Source organism: Balearica regulorum, chromosome 5 (genome assembly GCF_011004875.1).
Source record: "Balearica regulorum gibbericeps isolate bBalReg1 chromosome 5, bBalReg1.pri, whole genome shotgun sequence".
Taxonomy (NCBI): Eukaryota; Metazoa; Chordata; class Aves; order Gruiformes; family Gruidae; genus Balearica; species Balearica regulorum.
The window spans coordinates 24,916,890-24,932,184 of NC_046188.1; the positions used below are offsets into that span (position 1 = coordinate 24,916,890).

The window sequence follows — 15,295 nt, forward strand, 5'->3', positions numbered from 1 at the left end:
CTAATGAAGTAGATCATGGATAGAATTTGCATGACAGTAGCAAAATGGTTTTTATTACTTCCTTTGGAAATTCAGCCCATCTCCCACAACGGGAGAGGCCAACCCCCTTCTGGCTGAGAGCACCCTTTCCCCGTGAACATACGTGGGCAGGAGCTGCCACAGAGACATGTTCAACCCCCTGCCCTCTTAGGTTTTTCATGCTAACCTAGCTGCTGGCTCTTGGGGTGACACAGCTGTACCCTGCAGAAAAAAACAGAGACTGCTGCAGTGAAGATGGTCCTCCTGCATCACTGATTTCTGAGCGCAGGGGAGCACTCTGCTCCAGGGAGTGCTGCGGTGGCTCTGGAAAAGACGGTGCTCCCAGCTCCCCTGGGCAAACGTGTGAGATTCTCCAGTAGCCAGGTGCTCGCAGTGGCAGTGCCCAGGCTGGGCTGGCTGGGTGCCCCCGGGGGTATGGGCTCACTGCCAGTGCCTGCCACAGCATCGGGGGACATGAACCAGGACAGACCTGAGCAGGTGGAAACTCGGCGGCCTTGTTCAGGCCACCCTTGTTTCTCACACCAACTGCAGCGCTGCGGGCACTGGTGGGCTGAGCATGACAATCAGTGCAGGACAGGACCCCAATAGCTTGTGATGGGGCATAGGGTCATTTTTGTCCCTGATGAACTTTGGCTGCGGGTGTTTCAGCCCAGTTGGAGTCTCTCAGGCTGTGGGAGCTGTGCCTGAGTTGGGTGAGCTGCAGTGAGCCTTAGGGAACAGGCCTGGTTTAATGTCTCTCTATCTCCAGTGCAGGCTTGTGATACACTGAAGGGTGCTCCAGGTTCCATCAGGGGACACAAAGAATTCAAATAGTTCAGCAGTGTCCTGCTCTGGCCAAGAGCACTGTACATTTGCCTCATGTCAGGCTAAATGGTGCACCAAGTTGTCCTCTGCTGAAGCAGGCAGGGCTGGGAGGTGTTGCTCCAGCCACCTTTAAATGCCCAGCACCTTTGCTGGCTGAAGCACCTTCTACTTAGCAAAGCAGGGAATCGACTGCTCTGGTTTTCAGAGCTTTCTGGGCTGGTTGTAGTCACTCTGTCATTGTGACGATTGCCTCGTACCCCTGAAAACATCCCTGTGGCTCTCTTCAAGCAATGAGGCAGATCCTGGGCAAGGGTTCCCATGCCTGGACACTGCTGAGCTGGCCGTGCCATGACATGGGGACTTCATACCAAATACATGCAGGGAGAAGGAGCTGAGAGGCTGCTCAGTTGGGGAGGACAGGAGGCACAGTATTGGCTTAGGAAAGCTGAGAATGAATGAAAAAATAGCTTTGAACTGGAAAGCTGAACCATTTGGTGAACGTTTGATTTTCTCATTGCTTCTAGCCCAGGAGCAGCTCCAATGAAGCCTGTCCCAAGCACTGTGCCAGCAGCTTGCAACTGGCTGGGCTTTAAAGTCTAGCTGGGACTTGTGTAATAGAGAAAACTGGCATCAGAGAAAGCAGGGTTTCAGACATCCACTGATGCGCTTTGTTCTCAGTGGCTGTGTTGCATGTGAGGACCAGCCACTTTTCTAGGTCCCGTGTCAGCAAGGAGAAGCCCTGAGAAGGGCTGGGGTCTCACGTTGCAGGTGCAACCCTGACGGCTGCTGGGATGGACTGCCATGCTGCGTGGGTGGAGGCCGTGTCCTTCTTCTAAATCCTCACTTGTCCCTCTGGGCCAAGATGTGGGACATTACAGAACCTTTCCAGTCCCCTCAGGCTGATGTGAGGAGGCCTTGATGTATCTGACAAGGCACCATGAGGGGCTGGCAGTGAACAAGTGTGCCCAAGCTGTCATCTTCTGCAAACTTCTCCACGACTACAGGTAAGGCAGAAGCAAGCTCCTCACTGTCGGTAAAATGTGCTGGCTGGGTGACATAGTCATGTCAGGGAGAAACCTTGTGCCAAGTTCTTCCCAAAGTACTGCATCTTTACTGAGCTAAAACGTGACACAGGCACATCACTGGTCGTTCTGGTGTTGGTCTAAACAGTGTGAACATGTCACTGGGAGGACTGGGGAAGGCGGCTGGTCTCTGTAGGGAGTTTCTTGCATGGTTCACACCAGCTCTGTATGAAGTTAAGCATTATATAGGTATTCCTACACAATGCTACAGTTTGTTAGCTTTTTATCTGGTTATGCATGGTTAAAAAAATTTATTTTTAGTTTTGCTTAATTAGTTTGTTGAGGGATATTAGTTGTTTAACATAAATAAGTAGGTTTTAATTAGAATAAATTACTTCGGAATATAATAGAGTGTGATTTGTGCTTTTTGCTTAGCATTACTTAGCGAGAGTGGCTACATTTGCTGAAGCCTAATGCCACAATAGAGGTATTTTTCTCAGTAATTTTCCTAGTAGTTTTCCTAACAGCTAGTCCAGTGCTGTGTTTAGTCTTCTAGTATAGGAAAGTATTTTGGTATCACACTAATGTCTTGGCAGTGTTTTTCCCAGTCTGGGACTCTTCAGTCCTCCATGTCCCACCAGCAAGGGCAGTGCACAGGGAGTCTAAACCAGAAGATAAGGAGGCTCCAACCTTTGGGGAAAACTGCAGAAACTGCAAGTCAACAAGATAAGAGCCTGCCTGCCTGGACACAGAAGAAGAATCCAATTAGGTGTTAGGAGACTCCAGACTTAAAATCACCATTGGACTAAAGGATGCACGGACAGCGCGTGAAGGGCGGGTGTGTGGGACCCAGGGGTATAATTGCCCTGGGATTTCTTTGTTCTGGGTGCCTCTCTTTGGAGGCACCCAGCCCGGGCTGATCCTGCTGCTGCAGCTTTCAATTAAATTAATTATTTTACAAAATCCAACGCCTGAGACTCTGCTGCGGGAAACCTAGGGTCGAGGCTGAAGAAGGAGGAAGCGCGCCCAAGAACAAGTGTGTGTGTGACACCATGAATGGTGTGTGATTGCACGGGCAGCAGCTACTTCTTTAACAGTTTGGCGACCCAGGTGGGACCCTAGGCTACCACCTTCGGATCCTCTTGGCTCCAAACTTCCAACTGCCGGCAACGGGTGAGTTCACCTGGGACCTTTGGAGCGGGAGTTAAAATTCCCAGAGCAGACTTTGGGGGGAGAGAGAGAAAGAAGAGGTTCATTTTTTTGCTGCAGCTGTTGATAGTGCGTGGCCTGATCAGCGTAAAGCGCACAGAGGCACAGAGATCGAGAAAGCAATGGGAAACTTACCCAGCTCAGAGAAGGGGATGTCTTTGGCCGAGGTCATGCAAAATTGGAATAGCATTTTTGGTACAGCGACTCTATCAAAAAAGCGCACTGACATTTTATGTCGGGAAGGCTGGCCAGCTATAACTAGAGATGGAAACCTGGCAGAACGGTGGCCACCGCAAGGGACCTTTGACCAGCACAAACTTACCTTTCTGCGACATCGCCTAGAGGATAGGCTCCTGGGACAAATGGATTACTGGTATGTTTGGGATGATTGGGCATGGGAGAGGAGCGGGATGAAAGAGGCCTCACCAAAGGTAACGCTTGCAGTAATGCCCCGAATAAAGCCTCAGATAATGCTCCAACTGCATCCGCTCTGCTTTATGTGCCTAATGCTCCTCTGCTTTCTGATTCTGCTCCGATGGCTGCCAGACACTATCCTATGATTTCTAACGTCTTACCTAATCCTGCTGCTATGCAACCGGGAGGTGAAGGGGCTCCCCCTGTGCTGCACATATTTACTAATCAACCTTGGAATTCTGGTGATTTATCTACACGGGGGAGTAAAACGCCACGACTGAGAGAGGACGCTGACAAATGTGCTCAGTTGTTTTCTAATATATGCACCGGGTATAACCCAAATTGGGAAGACACTCAAATACTTTTAAGAGAGTTGTTTCGGCCAGATGAATGTGAAAAGATAATTAATAAGGATGCAGAATTAGCACCACAGGCCGGAGGAGGAAGAAACATCTGGCTGGCAAATAATCCAAATTGAGATTATAACAATGCAGGGGATAGAACTACCTGCCAAACTGCACTCTGAAATTTAGTGGAAGCAATTAGGGCAGGCAAACAAAGGGGGGTAAATTGGGCTAAGGTACTGGAGTGCAGACGAAGACCAGATGAACACCTTAGTGATTTTTGGATGTGACTCCAACAAGCCTTATTGAAATATGGAGGAACAACCATGCAACATTTTAATGCAAACCTCCCAATTACCATCTCTGTGGCTCAGGCAGCCCCCGATATAGGGAAATACTTTAAAGAACATGTGCCAGTGTGGCAGGGAGAAAATTTGCAGAAGATTTTGAGTGTTGCTGTGTTTGTATATGATGGATGTGAGGAAAGGGAAACAATTGAGCAGATTACAGAGAGGAAAAAACCAAAAGAACAGGAGAGAAATTGACTGGCTGCAGCTTTAGCAAGGAATCTGCAAATGAGAGATAGGGGTTGGAGGGGGAGAAGATCAGATTCATGGTCTGAGTTAAGACCAGGAAGAAGGCAAAGAGAACAGGGAAAGAATGCTGGAAGAGAGTGCTACAATTGTGGGAATTTAGGACGCTTACGGTGGGAATGTCCATACCAGCTGTGGGACAGGACACCAGGAAAAGATTTACACTGGGGGGAATTTCCACGGGAAGTCTCACAGTCACAATGACTAGAGTAATGGGACCCTGTGGAACTGGAGCGGGGCGGGGGGGGGGGGGGTGAGGTGGGGATGGCCTAGAAAAATTAGAAGAATTGGAAATTTTCAATATGTGGGTAACCCAACTGGACCAACAGGGACACATTATAGATGAAGTTGAAGGTTGTGAAGTTGAATTCTTGGTAGACACAGGAGCTAAGTTATCCCTTTTGAATTTTACTCTGAAAGGATCTAGGACCACAGACAAAATTTTAATACATGGAGTCACAGGACAGAAAGAGCAGAATTTAAATAAACCCCTATTAATAACTATAGGGAACAAGAGTATATGGGCGCAATTTGTATTAGTGGAGGACTCCCCAGTGTGCCAGCTGGGGAGAGATCTTTTGCAGGCGCTGGATGTAGAATTACACTTGTCACCTGAAGGAATGGATTTAATAATCATGGGAGTGGCTGTGGTCACTGGGAGCCCAAATAATGAGCTAAAAATACTGGAAATATTAAAATCTGTACCAACAAAGCTGTGGAATAAAACTAGCATGGATGTAGGATTACTAGTTTTGGCTCAACCTGTAAACATAAAAACAAAGGGAGAAAGCCCTCCTCCAGCTGTGAAACAGTATCCTATCACCCAAGAGGCTGAAAAAAGCATTCAAAAGCAAATAGGCCTGTATGTAGCTCAAGGAATTTTAGAAGTATATATGTCACCATATAATACTCCTATACTCCCTGTAAAAAAGAATTGATTGGATGAAGATGGGGATCCAGAATACTGTTTTGTACAAGATGTATGGGTAATTAATCAGCATGTCGTGACTCCTCATCCAGTAGTCCCCAACCCCTCTACTATACTTTTGCAAATACCACATGGGGCAAAATACTTCACTGTGATTGATTTAACTGCCGCTGCCTTTAGTATCCCTTCAGATGAAGACAGCCAGCTTTTATTTGCCTTCATATGGAAAGGACAACAATTAACCTGGATGCATCTCCTGCAAGGGTTTGCAGGATCACCCACAATGTTTTCTCAAATACTGAGAAATGATGTGAAAGATGTAGAACTACTGGGCGAATCAACTCTTGTACAACATGTAGATGATTTGCTGATAGCGAGCAAAGATAAAGACGCTTATATAAAAGATACTATACATCTATGTATCATCTTAGCAGAGAAAGGCTATCGTGCATCTCCGTCCAAACTTCAGCTGTGTCAGAAAGAAGTCAAGTATCTAGGGTTCATCCTAAGGGAAGGGCAACAAGTAATAGATCCAGAAAGGGTAGAGGCAATAATAAAGCTTCCACGTCCAGTCACAAAGAAACAGTTGTGAGGATTTCTTGGGGCTGTGGGATTTTGTCAGCCATGGATTCCTGGGTTAGGAGAATTAACAAAGCCTCTGACAGAAGCAACAAGAAATGAGGAGGGAGAACCTATTGTGTGGGGTCCGGAAAGAGAGCAAGCTTTTCAAGCAATAAAAGGAGCCTTGGCATCAGCTCCTGCTCTAGGGCTCCTGGCTTATGGAAAGCCTTTCAATTTATATGCATGTGAATGGAAAGGAATAGCCAGTGGAGTAATAACACAGAAATTAGGACCCCACCAGAGACCAGTTGCATACCACTCCGTGCAACTAGATCCAGTTGCAGCAGAAGCACCAGCCTGCATTAAACCCGTGGCAGCAGCAGCCGCAATATTAGAAAGACATTGCCCCCCTCCTAATGGGACACCCTGTAACAGTTTATGTCCCACACGAAGTGGAAATACTGTTGAAACAGCATGTGACCCAAGCTTTATCACCACAACGAGCACACAGATACGAACTGATCCTTCTAATGGTAATTTTGAAAAGATGTAATACTTTGAATCCAGCAACCCTAATACCCCTGCCTGACAATGGGGAAAAACATCGCCAGCGTCAGCAGGTGATGAATGTTTCAAGCACACCATGGGCGGATTTAATGGATGTTCCTTTGCAGAATCCAGGCCTAACTCTGTTCGTAGATGGCTCATCCTACTACCTGCATGGACAACGTCGGACTGGATACTTGACTGTGGTCAGCCAAGGGCAGGTAATAGAAGCTGAAGCCCTCCCAGCAACGAGTGCTCAAGGAGCAGAGCTTGTAGCTTTAACACGTGTAGCACGCCTGGGAAAAGGTAAACAAATTAATATTTATACAGATTCTCGACATGCCTTTGGGGTATGTCATGCAACCAGGATGTTGTGGAAAGAACGAGGATTTATTACATCATCAGGGAAAAAAGTAGCTAATGGAGAAGAGACACATGACTTACTGAAATCAATCCAGCTACCTACAGAACTTGCTATTATACACTGCCCAGCCCATACCAAGAGCGCCACAGAAATTAGTAAGGGGAATGACTTAGCTGATGCAGCTGCGAAAGCTGCAGCCCGACAACCCCTGAGAGAATGCCTGGTTGTAATTCCAGCATTAGGCCAAGGCAGATGGCCTAATTTAACAGACGCCAAAACTATGTATGAAAAAGACTGTTCAGTGGAAGAAAAGAAACAATGGAAAAAATGGGAAGCAAGCCAAGATGATGATGGAATATGGACAATTGGAGGAAAACCAATGCTACAACCAATGCTACCAAAGAAATATGTAATTACTGTGGCTAGATGGTTTCATGATAAAACCCATGGGAGAGCGGAGGTGATAGCTAATCAAGTACAGAAAGCATGGACAGCACCAGGAATTTATACTGCTGCAAAAAGAATCACCAGTAGCTGCCCGACTTGCCAAAAGTTCTTGAGCATCAGACCGAGCTAAGAGATAAGAGGCCAACCGCGGGCCTACTTCCCTTTTCAGCAATTACAAGTAGATTACGTAGATACGTCCTCTGCTTACGGCTACAAACATTTACTTGTAATAGTAGATCAACTGTTGGGCTGGGTGGAAGCCTTCCCAACAAGAAAGGCTGACACGGCGGGGAGTAATAGAAGTGTTGTTTAAAGAAATTCTACCAAGGTATGGGGTTCCAGAATCAATTGAGTCAGATAGGGGTGCTCATTTTACAGCAAGTATAATCAATCAACTGTACAAATCACTAGGAACAGAAAGAAACCTACACACTCCTTATGACCCGCAGTCTTCAGAACAAGTAGAAAGGATGAACTGAACACTGAAAGAAAGAATAGCAAAAGTATGTGCACACACCAGCTTAAAATCACCAGAAGCATTAAACTTAGTCCTATGGGATGTTGGAAACACTCCATGACAACCCATAGGACTAACACTAGCAGAGATTCTTTTTGGGAGACACTTAGCTATACCAAGAACTTACATTCCAGCTAAGACCAGCCTATTGGACGGAGGTGAACGGTTGACCCAGTACATCTTTTATATGCTAAAGGTATTTGAAGACAAAAGGAAATATGCCCAATGGTACCAGCCCACATCTCCTGAAATACAGTTCTAGGGAAAGAAAATTGGATACACCATTCTCACGTCAAGTGAGTAATGGAAAGCCAGGCCAGATGACAGACGACAGCTACTTGAAAGTCAACGAAGAATGAAGTGGAATATTTTGCTGCTCCTGGTACTGCTGACTCTGATGACTGTTACAGCATGGCTAAGTACAAAATTAAAAAGAATGGATGATCCAGAGTGGTGGAATGGTGATAAAATAGAAAAAGAAAAAATCCACTTAAAGTATGAAGGACCTGGATTCTCAATTCGCAAAAAATTTGAGACTTTTGCTTTTTGTTGTGAATCAGATAAGGCAAAAGATCTAACAGTAGCAGAGATATTCAAAAGAATTAAATCGCAATGCCCCAATGACACCAGTTGCTATTTAACCCTTCCTTACAGGTGCTGTGTGGTGGCTGATGGTGAAATCGGCCATGTAGAAATGAATGTATCCTATGAAAGAATTGATTCTAAACCAGCAACAGTCCTGGTACCCACCACAATGAACCCAACATCAACTCCACTCATAAAAGAGGAGTTGATCCCACAACTATCTGAAATTGGACCTTACACCATTAAACATACAGGGCAACAACAAGTGATATTTAATCCCTCATGGTCACTGAAAGAAGCAGAACTGATAATACAGATCAATATTTCTATAATTGAACCAACCTGCTCACCATTCCTAGGCACATCCTATGCAGGTTGGTCAGCATGGTTACATGAGCGAACCTTTACCATTCCAAGGCGAACAAAAAGAGACGCAACTGGTATCATAGGGACAGGATTGGGAGTCTTGAATAGCATAGATGCTGAAGTGCTTGTTAACAAACTAAATGCAATTGCAAATGACTTGGGCAAATTAGAACATCCACTGCATTCCTCTTTATTAGCATTAGGATCTAACCAACAACTTATGTCTGATATACTACCTCAGTGGGAAAAAAGTAATGAAAAAGATCACCAGTTGATTGTAAAAGCTCTTAAAGCAGTCCAGGGCAATGTTTCCCTAGCTCCTAGCTGTATCCAAGCTCAACTGTGGATGCAGTCTAAATAGCAGCAATTATAAGGGAAGGTGAAGAGGGCGTTTTACCTAGAGAGATTTGAAAAGTAATTTGGAATAATGCAACTAAATTCAGAAAGGATTTCCAAGCCTGGTGGTATTGGGTCAGCTTTACTCATGACCCCTTTAACAACAGGGCCACTGCTTTTGTCTTAACAATATGCAATGCTTCAGTGTACAGCATATACCCAACTATTGCATTAGGAGTAAATCGTGACAGAACTGTATTCTATCCATTAGAACACAGAGAATGGGCCCGAAAAGTTGGGAATAAATGGCAAACTATTGACAGAGGTGCATGTGTTGCACAAGACCAATGAGGATATGTTTGTGAAAGTAACACCATCAAAGCCCAAGACATTTGCCTTGACATTGAACAAAAAATCTGCCATTTTGAGATAAGTCTCAATGAAAACCCTGAAACTGTAGTTGTATATACTGGTAAGGGTTGTGCCTTTATGAGAACACTTTGTAGCACTATATTTGTAGATAATGTTATAGTAAATGTAAGTAGTCACTCAAATACCTGTATTTGCAACTTTACCAAAATTATGGGGTATGACTTTAATTATTCAGCTCCTATCACATCGCACCAATTGCTCGTCTAACTATACATTATACCAAAATTTGCTGCCCACTCCCATAGGTATGAATTTAACACTGGTACAAAAACTACTACAGCATGACAAGTTACAGCGAGTATTAACCTGTGTGAAAGATGATGGACAAAGGGTTCTAGTCACTGTACACCACAACGCAGAAGAAATTCACCATGTTCTTGAAATGGTAAAAAGGGATGGAGAGCATAGATGGTGGGAAACCCTTTTTGGATGGTCACCCACAGCAACAGGAATTTGCAACCATATGCTACATCCTACAGTAATCTTATTAAGTTTGGCCGTAATGTACTTGTGTGTTGTACGTAAAAGTGGAAGAATGATCAGGCAACTTGAAAGAATTTGTGAACTTTACTTAGCATGATAGCAGGGACAGTCAATGAAAACAAAGGGAGGAGCTGTCGAGGGATATTAGTTGTTTAACATAAATAAGTAGGTTTTAATTAGAATAAACTACTTTGGAATATAATAGAGTGTGATTTGTGCTTTTTGCTTAGCTTTACTTAGCGAGAGTGGCTACATTTGCTGAAGCCTAAGATAAGGAGGCTCCAACCTTTGGGGAAAACTGCAGAAACTGCAAGTCAACAAGATAAGAGCCTGCCTGCCTGGACACAGAAGAAGAATCCAATGAGGTGTTAGAAGACTCCAGACTAAAAATCACCATCGGACTAAAGGATGCACGGACAGCGCGTGAAGGGCGGGTGTGTGGGACCCAGGGGTATAATTGCCCTGGGATTTCTTTGTTCTGGGTGCCTCTCTTTGGAGGCACCCAGCCCGGGCTGATCCTGCTGCTGCAGCTTTCAATTAAATTAATTATTTTACAAAATCCAACGCCTGAGACTCTGCTGCGGGAAACCTAGGGTCGAGGCTGAAGAAGGAGGAAGCGCGCCCAAGAACAAGTGTGTGTGTGACACCATGAATGGCGTGTGATTGCACGGGCCACAGCTACTCCTTTAACATAGTTGCTTTATTTAGTTTTAGTTAGTTAGTTAGTTGTTCGGTTTTTTTCCCAGTACTATCTGAGTGTGGTGGAGACACTAACCCTGTTCTTTGAACGCTGGCTAGTTTAAGGCCCGTTTTAGTTTTCAGTAGTTAGTTAGTAGTTTAGTTCCCGCCCCCCATTTTTATGGCTCTTCAAACTTCTCATCATCATTTGCCAAGAGCCTGGTTGGTGACTGAAACTCCAGGCTGTTAAATATTCACCCAGCAGAGAAACCATCTCCCCAAACAAGTGGCAGTGCTGAAACAGAGATGTCCCTCATCTTGTTTCATGGCTGCAGGGTCAGTTGTAGCAGACAAGCTTCTCGCTGGGCTCTGAACACCCAGCCAGGAGAGATCAGCCTGCAGTATTACAGCAACTGTTTGCATACAAACTGTCAATTGCCCTGTAAACTCTTATATAAAACAAGACAAGTGGGGAGAACAGTCCTCCAGGGAGATGCCTGGAACAATAAAATCCTCTTTCTAATCATCTCAGGGCAGAGAGGAAGCAGGAATTATTAAAAGGCTTTTTATAGATCTTGAAAACGAGCCAGATCCCAAGGCTCGGCTGTTTCAGCTAAAGGCTTTAAATCAGCCTGCGTGAACTGGGGCCAGGCAACTGAGGCAGCTGAGCTCTCTGCATCTTTATTCCTGGTGAGGAAGCTGCCTGCTCTGTGTCACTCTGCTGCTGCCCTTTGCCATGTAGGAACGGTGATGGGCAGCAGGCAAAGTCCCTCCATGCCACTTAGTCCCAGTCTGGGAGCCTTGGTTTGTATTTCACCTGCATGTGGCAGAGCAGAGGTAACAGTGCTGCCAGTGCCCAGAGGTGGTGGTCGGTCACCTGTGCTGGTTCTGTGGGCTCTCGTGTCCCTTTCTCCTTGCTTATCGCAGCAGCCCTGCAGAAGCAGGGACTCGCGTGCTTTTACAACAACAATCAGCTGGTGGCCTGGGTGGACATCGTGTTCCTCTGCTGCCTTCCCCTCGCACATGTCGTCCATCTGCTCTGTCGTTCGGCCTGCCATCCAGAAACCCTGCATTGTGTACAGCCTCATCACTGCCATCCCTCTTCTCAGGTAAAACAGACCACGTCATTTCAGAGCCTGGATGTGTTGCCATCAGTTGGGACCTCATGGGGCAAGCACAGTGTGCATGCTCTGGCCGAGCCGGAGCTGTGCAGGAGCTCAGCTCTTATTGCCTCTCACAATTCTATTGTGAAATGTCATTGCAAACTTTGTCACTTCCCCAAGTCCCCAACTGCTGGAGTCACAGGAACACTTTAGAGTTTCAGCTTTCTGTTTGTCTAGAGGAAGTTGTAGACTTTGTGCCTATAAACCTGAAAACATGATCAAAAGGAGTCAGGGGAGCTCCAGATCAAACATAATGTTGGCACTGAAACCCTGCTCCTGCCAGGGCCTCAGATTATCGCTGCAAGATAACCTGTTGTGAAGGAAACAAGGTGCAAAGAAGCAAGCCTGCAGTCTGCACGGTCAAAAAAAAGCAAACCTGGTGCATCGTGTTTCACTTTAAGCTGCTGCCTTAGCTCTCCCCAGGGCTCTGAATGCAGGGGTATAAACTGTACCCCTGCTCCTGACCCCTGGGGGTGCCCAGCCCCTGCAGTCAGGTCAGTCCTGGCCTTCTGCTGAGGTGACCAGTGAGGGACCAGCTAAACCTAGTTTCTCCCCCATCAGCTAAACCTGGAAGAGGAGAGGGAGAGGAGAGACCTTGCTTGAGGGAATCCACCTGCAGTGGGGAGAGATCTGGACCTCAACGTGTTCCCATGCCACTGCAGTTGTGATATGACCTATGTGCACTGGGGGAGAAAGTGCAAGGGATGATTTTTACACACACACCCCTCCCCTCCTTTTTTTTTAACAGACCACTATACAGCAAAATTAACAATCCTACTGTGGCCATCTCTCCATTGGCAGTGTTAAGGCCCGTGGATTAACTTTCACACAAGGAAATGAGGGTTCATCAAAGAGGAAGAACCTTTCTAGCTGTTTTTAAGATGGCTACTGGAAAGGAGTCGTTATAACAAACGTTAATGGGCTGAATCCCAGCAACTGTTGACTCAGCCACGGATGGTGCAGTGGGATATTGCCTGCGGCTTCCTCCGAGTTTCCCTCACGCAGGACCTTAAAACCCCACGATCCCACCCGTGCTGTTCGCCCACGCCGGCTCCGGGCACCCGCTCCGCCGCTGCGCTGCCCGGGCTCGGCAGGAGCATCCTCTTCCTCTCCCGCTACGCTCATGTCGGCTGCCTCCGCTGCCAGGTTGCAGCAACTCCTTTGCTGCAGTGCCACCGTGAGGCCGCAGTACCAGCGCTCTGCCCCGGAGCTATCGACGGGGCACGGGGCGAAGGGTCCCAGCGGTGCTGCCAGACCCTGCTGCTGTGCAGGCACCGTGTCCCTGCAGCTCCCGAGGTCAAAACCCTCTTTTTGTTTAAACTTGGTAGCAGTTCTTCTCAGGAGTTGAACTGGGTGGTTCCCCCCGCCTGTATGATTCAAGGCTGTTCCTGTTGCCGGCCGCTACCTCTGCCCGTTGCAATTTCAGTGTACGCTTCTCTGTGCGCTCCTGATTCTGGCGTTGCTGAACGCTCTTAAAGCAGCTACAGTGCTCATCACGCCATGATGGCTGAATGGTTGTATGACTTCATACGCAGCCTGTAAAGGACTGCTGTTTACTCGATGAGAACGAGCTACAAAAAATAGAAGCTATACTAGACTTGTTACTATTAATTTCAGCATCCCTCACCTAAAACGATCCTAGATCAGAGGTTTCAAATAAACCACCTCTGATTGATTGCTGATGCATTTCTTCACAGGAGGAGGAGATGAGAATATCCCTTCACACCTGTGTGCACACTAGTAATTGACATTTGATTTTGTTTGTCCTGCAGGGAAAATAAGAGTCAACGCTGAATGGCTGGTGGCCATTTTCTATGCAGTCCTGAACAGCAGCACATAGCAGAGCCTCACCAGAAGGCACCGAAATTACTCAGTGACCTGGTTTCCTGAACACTGCCCCTCTGTGCAGAGCAGAAAACTTCCTGCCCACAGTTTGTGTGCAAGAGTTTTGTCAGCAAAGGTTTTGTCTCTTCAGTGACTCAAGAGGAGTAAGGAAAGGGTGGAATGGTGAGGTACTGCTTGTCCAGGCTTCCTCTTTGCTCTGAAACTTGCCTCATCCCACAGTTGAAGCGTGGGCTGTCCTGTTGGGTTGGAAGGTGCTGAACTATGCGTTGCCCTCAGGACCACATACTTGCTGTAGATGATGTATTAGCAATATAAGACCTGGACTATTATTCCTGAGTTATTTCGTCCCTGGTTCCTGTTTGGCTACTTATCAGAGTTGTCTGAAGCCACTGATCCGGACTGGGACATTGGATCCAGAAAAAAATATTCCTGTGGGAATATCTAGAGAGGACAGTTCTTATGGGTAATGACTTATGGTAGTTCAAGGACCAGGCTATTGAGGATGTTAAGTCAGGGGAACACTGCTGAAGGGAAGGACTTCTGCTTCTGTAGGATTGTTCTAGAGCCATTAGGCTCAGTTTTGCTCTGCATGGCAGAGTAATGCCTGGAACACTTTAGATTCAAGTTTCTAAGCCTGATTGTTTCTCAAAGATCCAAGAAAGAGATTTGTAGTTAGAGACTGAAGAAAGCCATTATTTGTTAAATTATTAGCAAGCTGCTTCAGACTGTTATTGCCCATAAACATTTCCACTTGTTTTCTCTTCTGAGAACCTTCCCTTTGTTTGACCTGACAGCTGCACAACTAGAGAGTCTCCCTTTAGTCAGCTGCTAGAAAAGAGTGAGCTTGTCCAGTGCCATCTTGCTCTACTATACCAGGCATCCTTTGGAGACAGATCTACAAAGCAATGTGGGCTGATCAGCACCAAGACATCTCTTACTTCAGCTGTAGCAGAGTCTGGCACGACGCTGGACAAGTCGTCTCCATTCTAGACAGCTGCTTCCGACATTTTCTGAGAAATTCCAGAGGAAACTACTGACTATGATTCTAAATCCTCATAAACTGTAACAAAGCGCACAGTAGATCTCAGCCAAGCCCCCTCACAGGACTGAGGGGTGCAAGAACCAGCACTGTTTGCTCATGGACTGTTTCCAATATTGCAGCCAATAATCCTCTGTACACATTTGTACACATTGAAACACAAGTTTCAATCTCTAGACAGCTCAGCAAACTCGCTTCTCCCTGGCTGCCTGAGTCGTGCTTTATTTTGATCTGAATTTGGTTATTAGATAGTCATCTTGGCCTATGAACTGCTTCAGTTTCACTGGGTTTCTGTTGCAGTTTCAATAGAAAACTGAATTACAACACCAAATTACAGTTATTTTGCAGTGGCTACAGCTTTGGCATAAATAACTAAGTAGGATCGTACCTAATCGTTTGGGGGTTTTTATTTTTTTTAAAATTTTACTTTTCCGTGGGGGATCTCGAGGAAGCCATTGATGCTAGACAAAACAGTAATCATTTAGTCAGGAGCAATCTTTCTGTTGAGCCAGGCTTTGATCAGCACTTACTCATACTTCCTTTCTGGTGATAATGCACACTACCACCACAGACTACATAC

At 46.1% G+C, this 15,295-nt stretch overlaps 1 protein-coding gene across 1 annotated transcript; it reads left to right on the forward strand.

The window, feature by feature from the left end:
* Positions 1 to 453: 453 nt before the first annotated feature.
* Positions 454 to 14,735, forward strand: NOXRED1 (NADP dependent oxidoreductase domain containing 1). The gene is given in 11 exon segments (XM_075753010.1): positions 454 to 516; positions 1,756 to 1,847; positions 8,443 to 8,530; positions 11,499 to 11,681; positions 11,683 to 11,777; positions 12,978 to 13,067; positions 13,069 to 13,127; positions 13,604 to 13,726; positions 13,729 to 13,819; positions 14,445 to 14,476; positions 14,479 to 14,735. Coding segments are annotated over 11 exon segments (1,173 nt in total).
* The last annotated feature ends 560 nt before the right edge of the window (positions 14,736 to 15,295 follow it).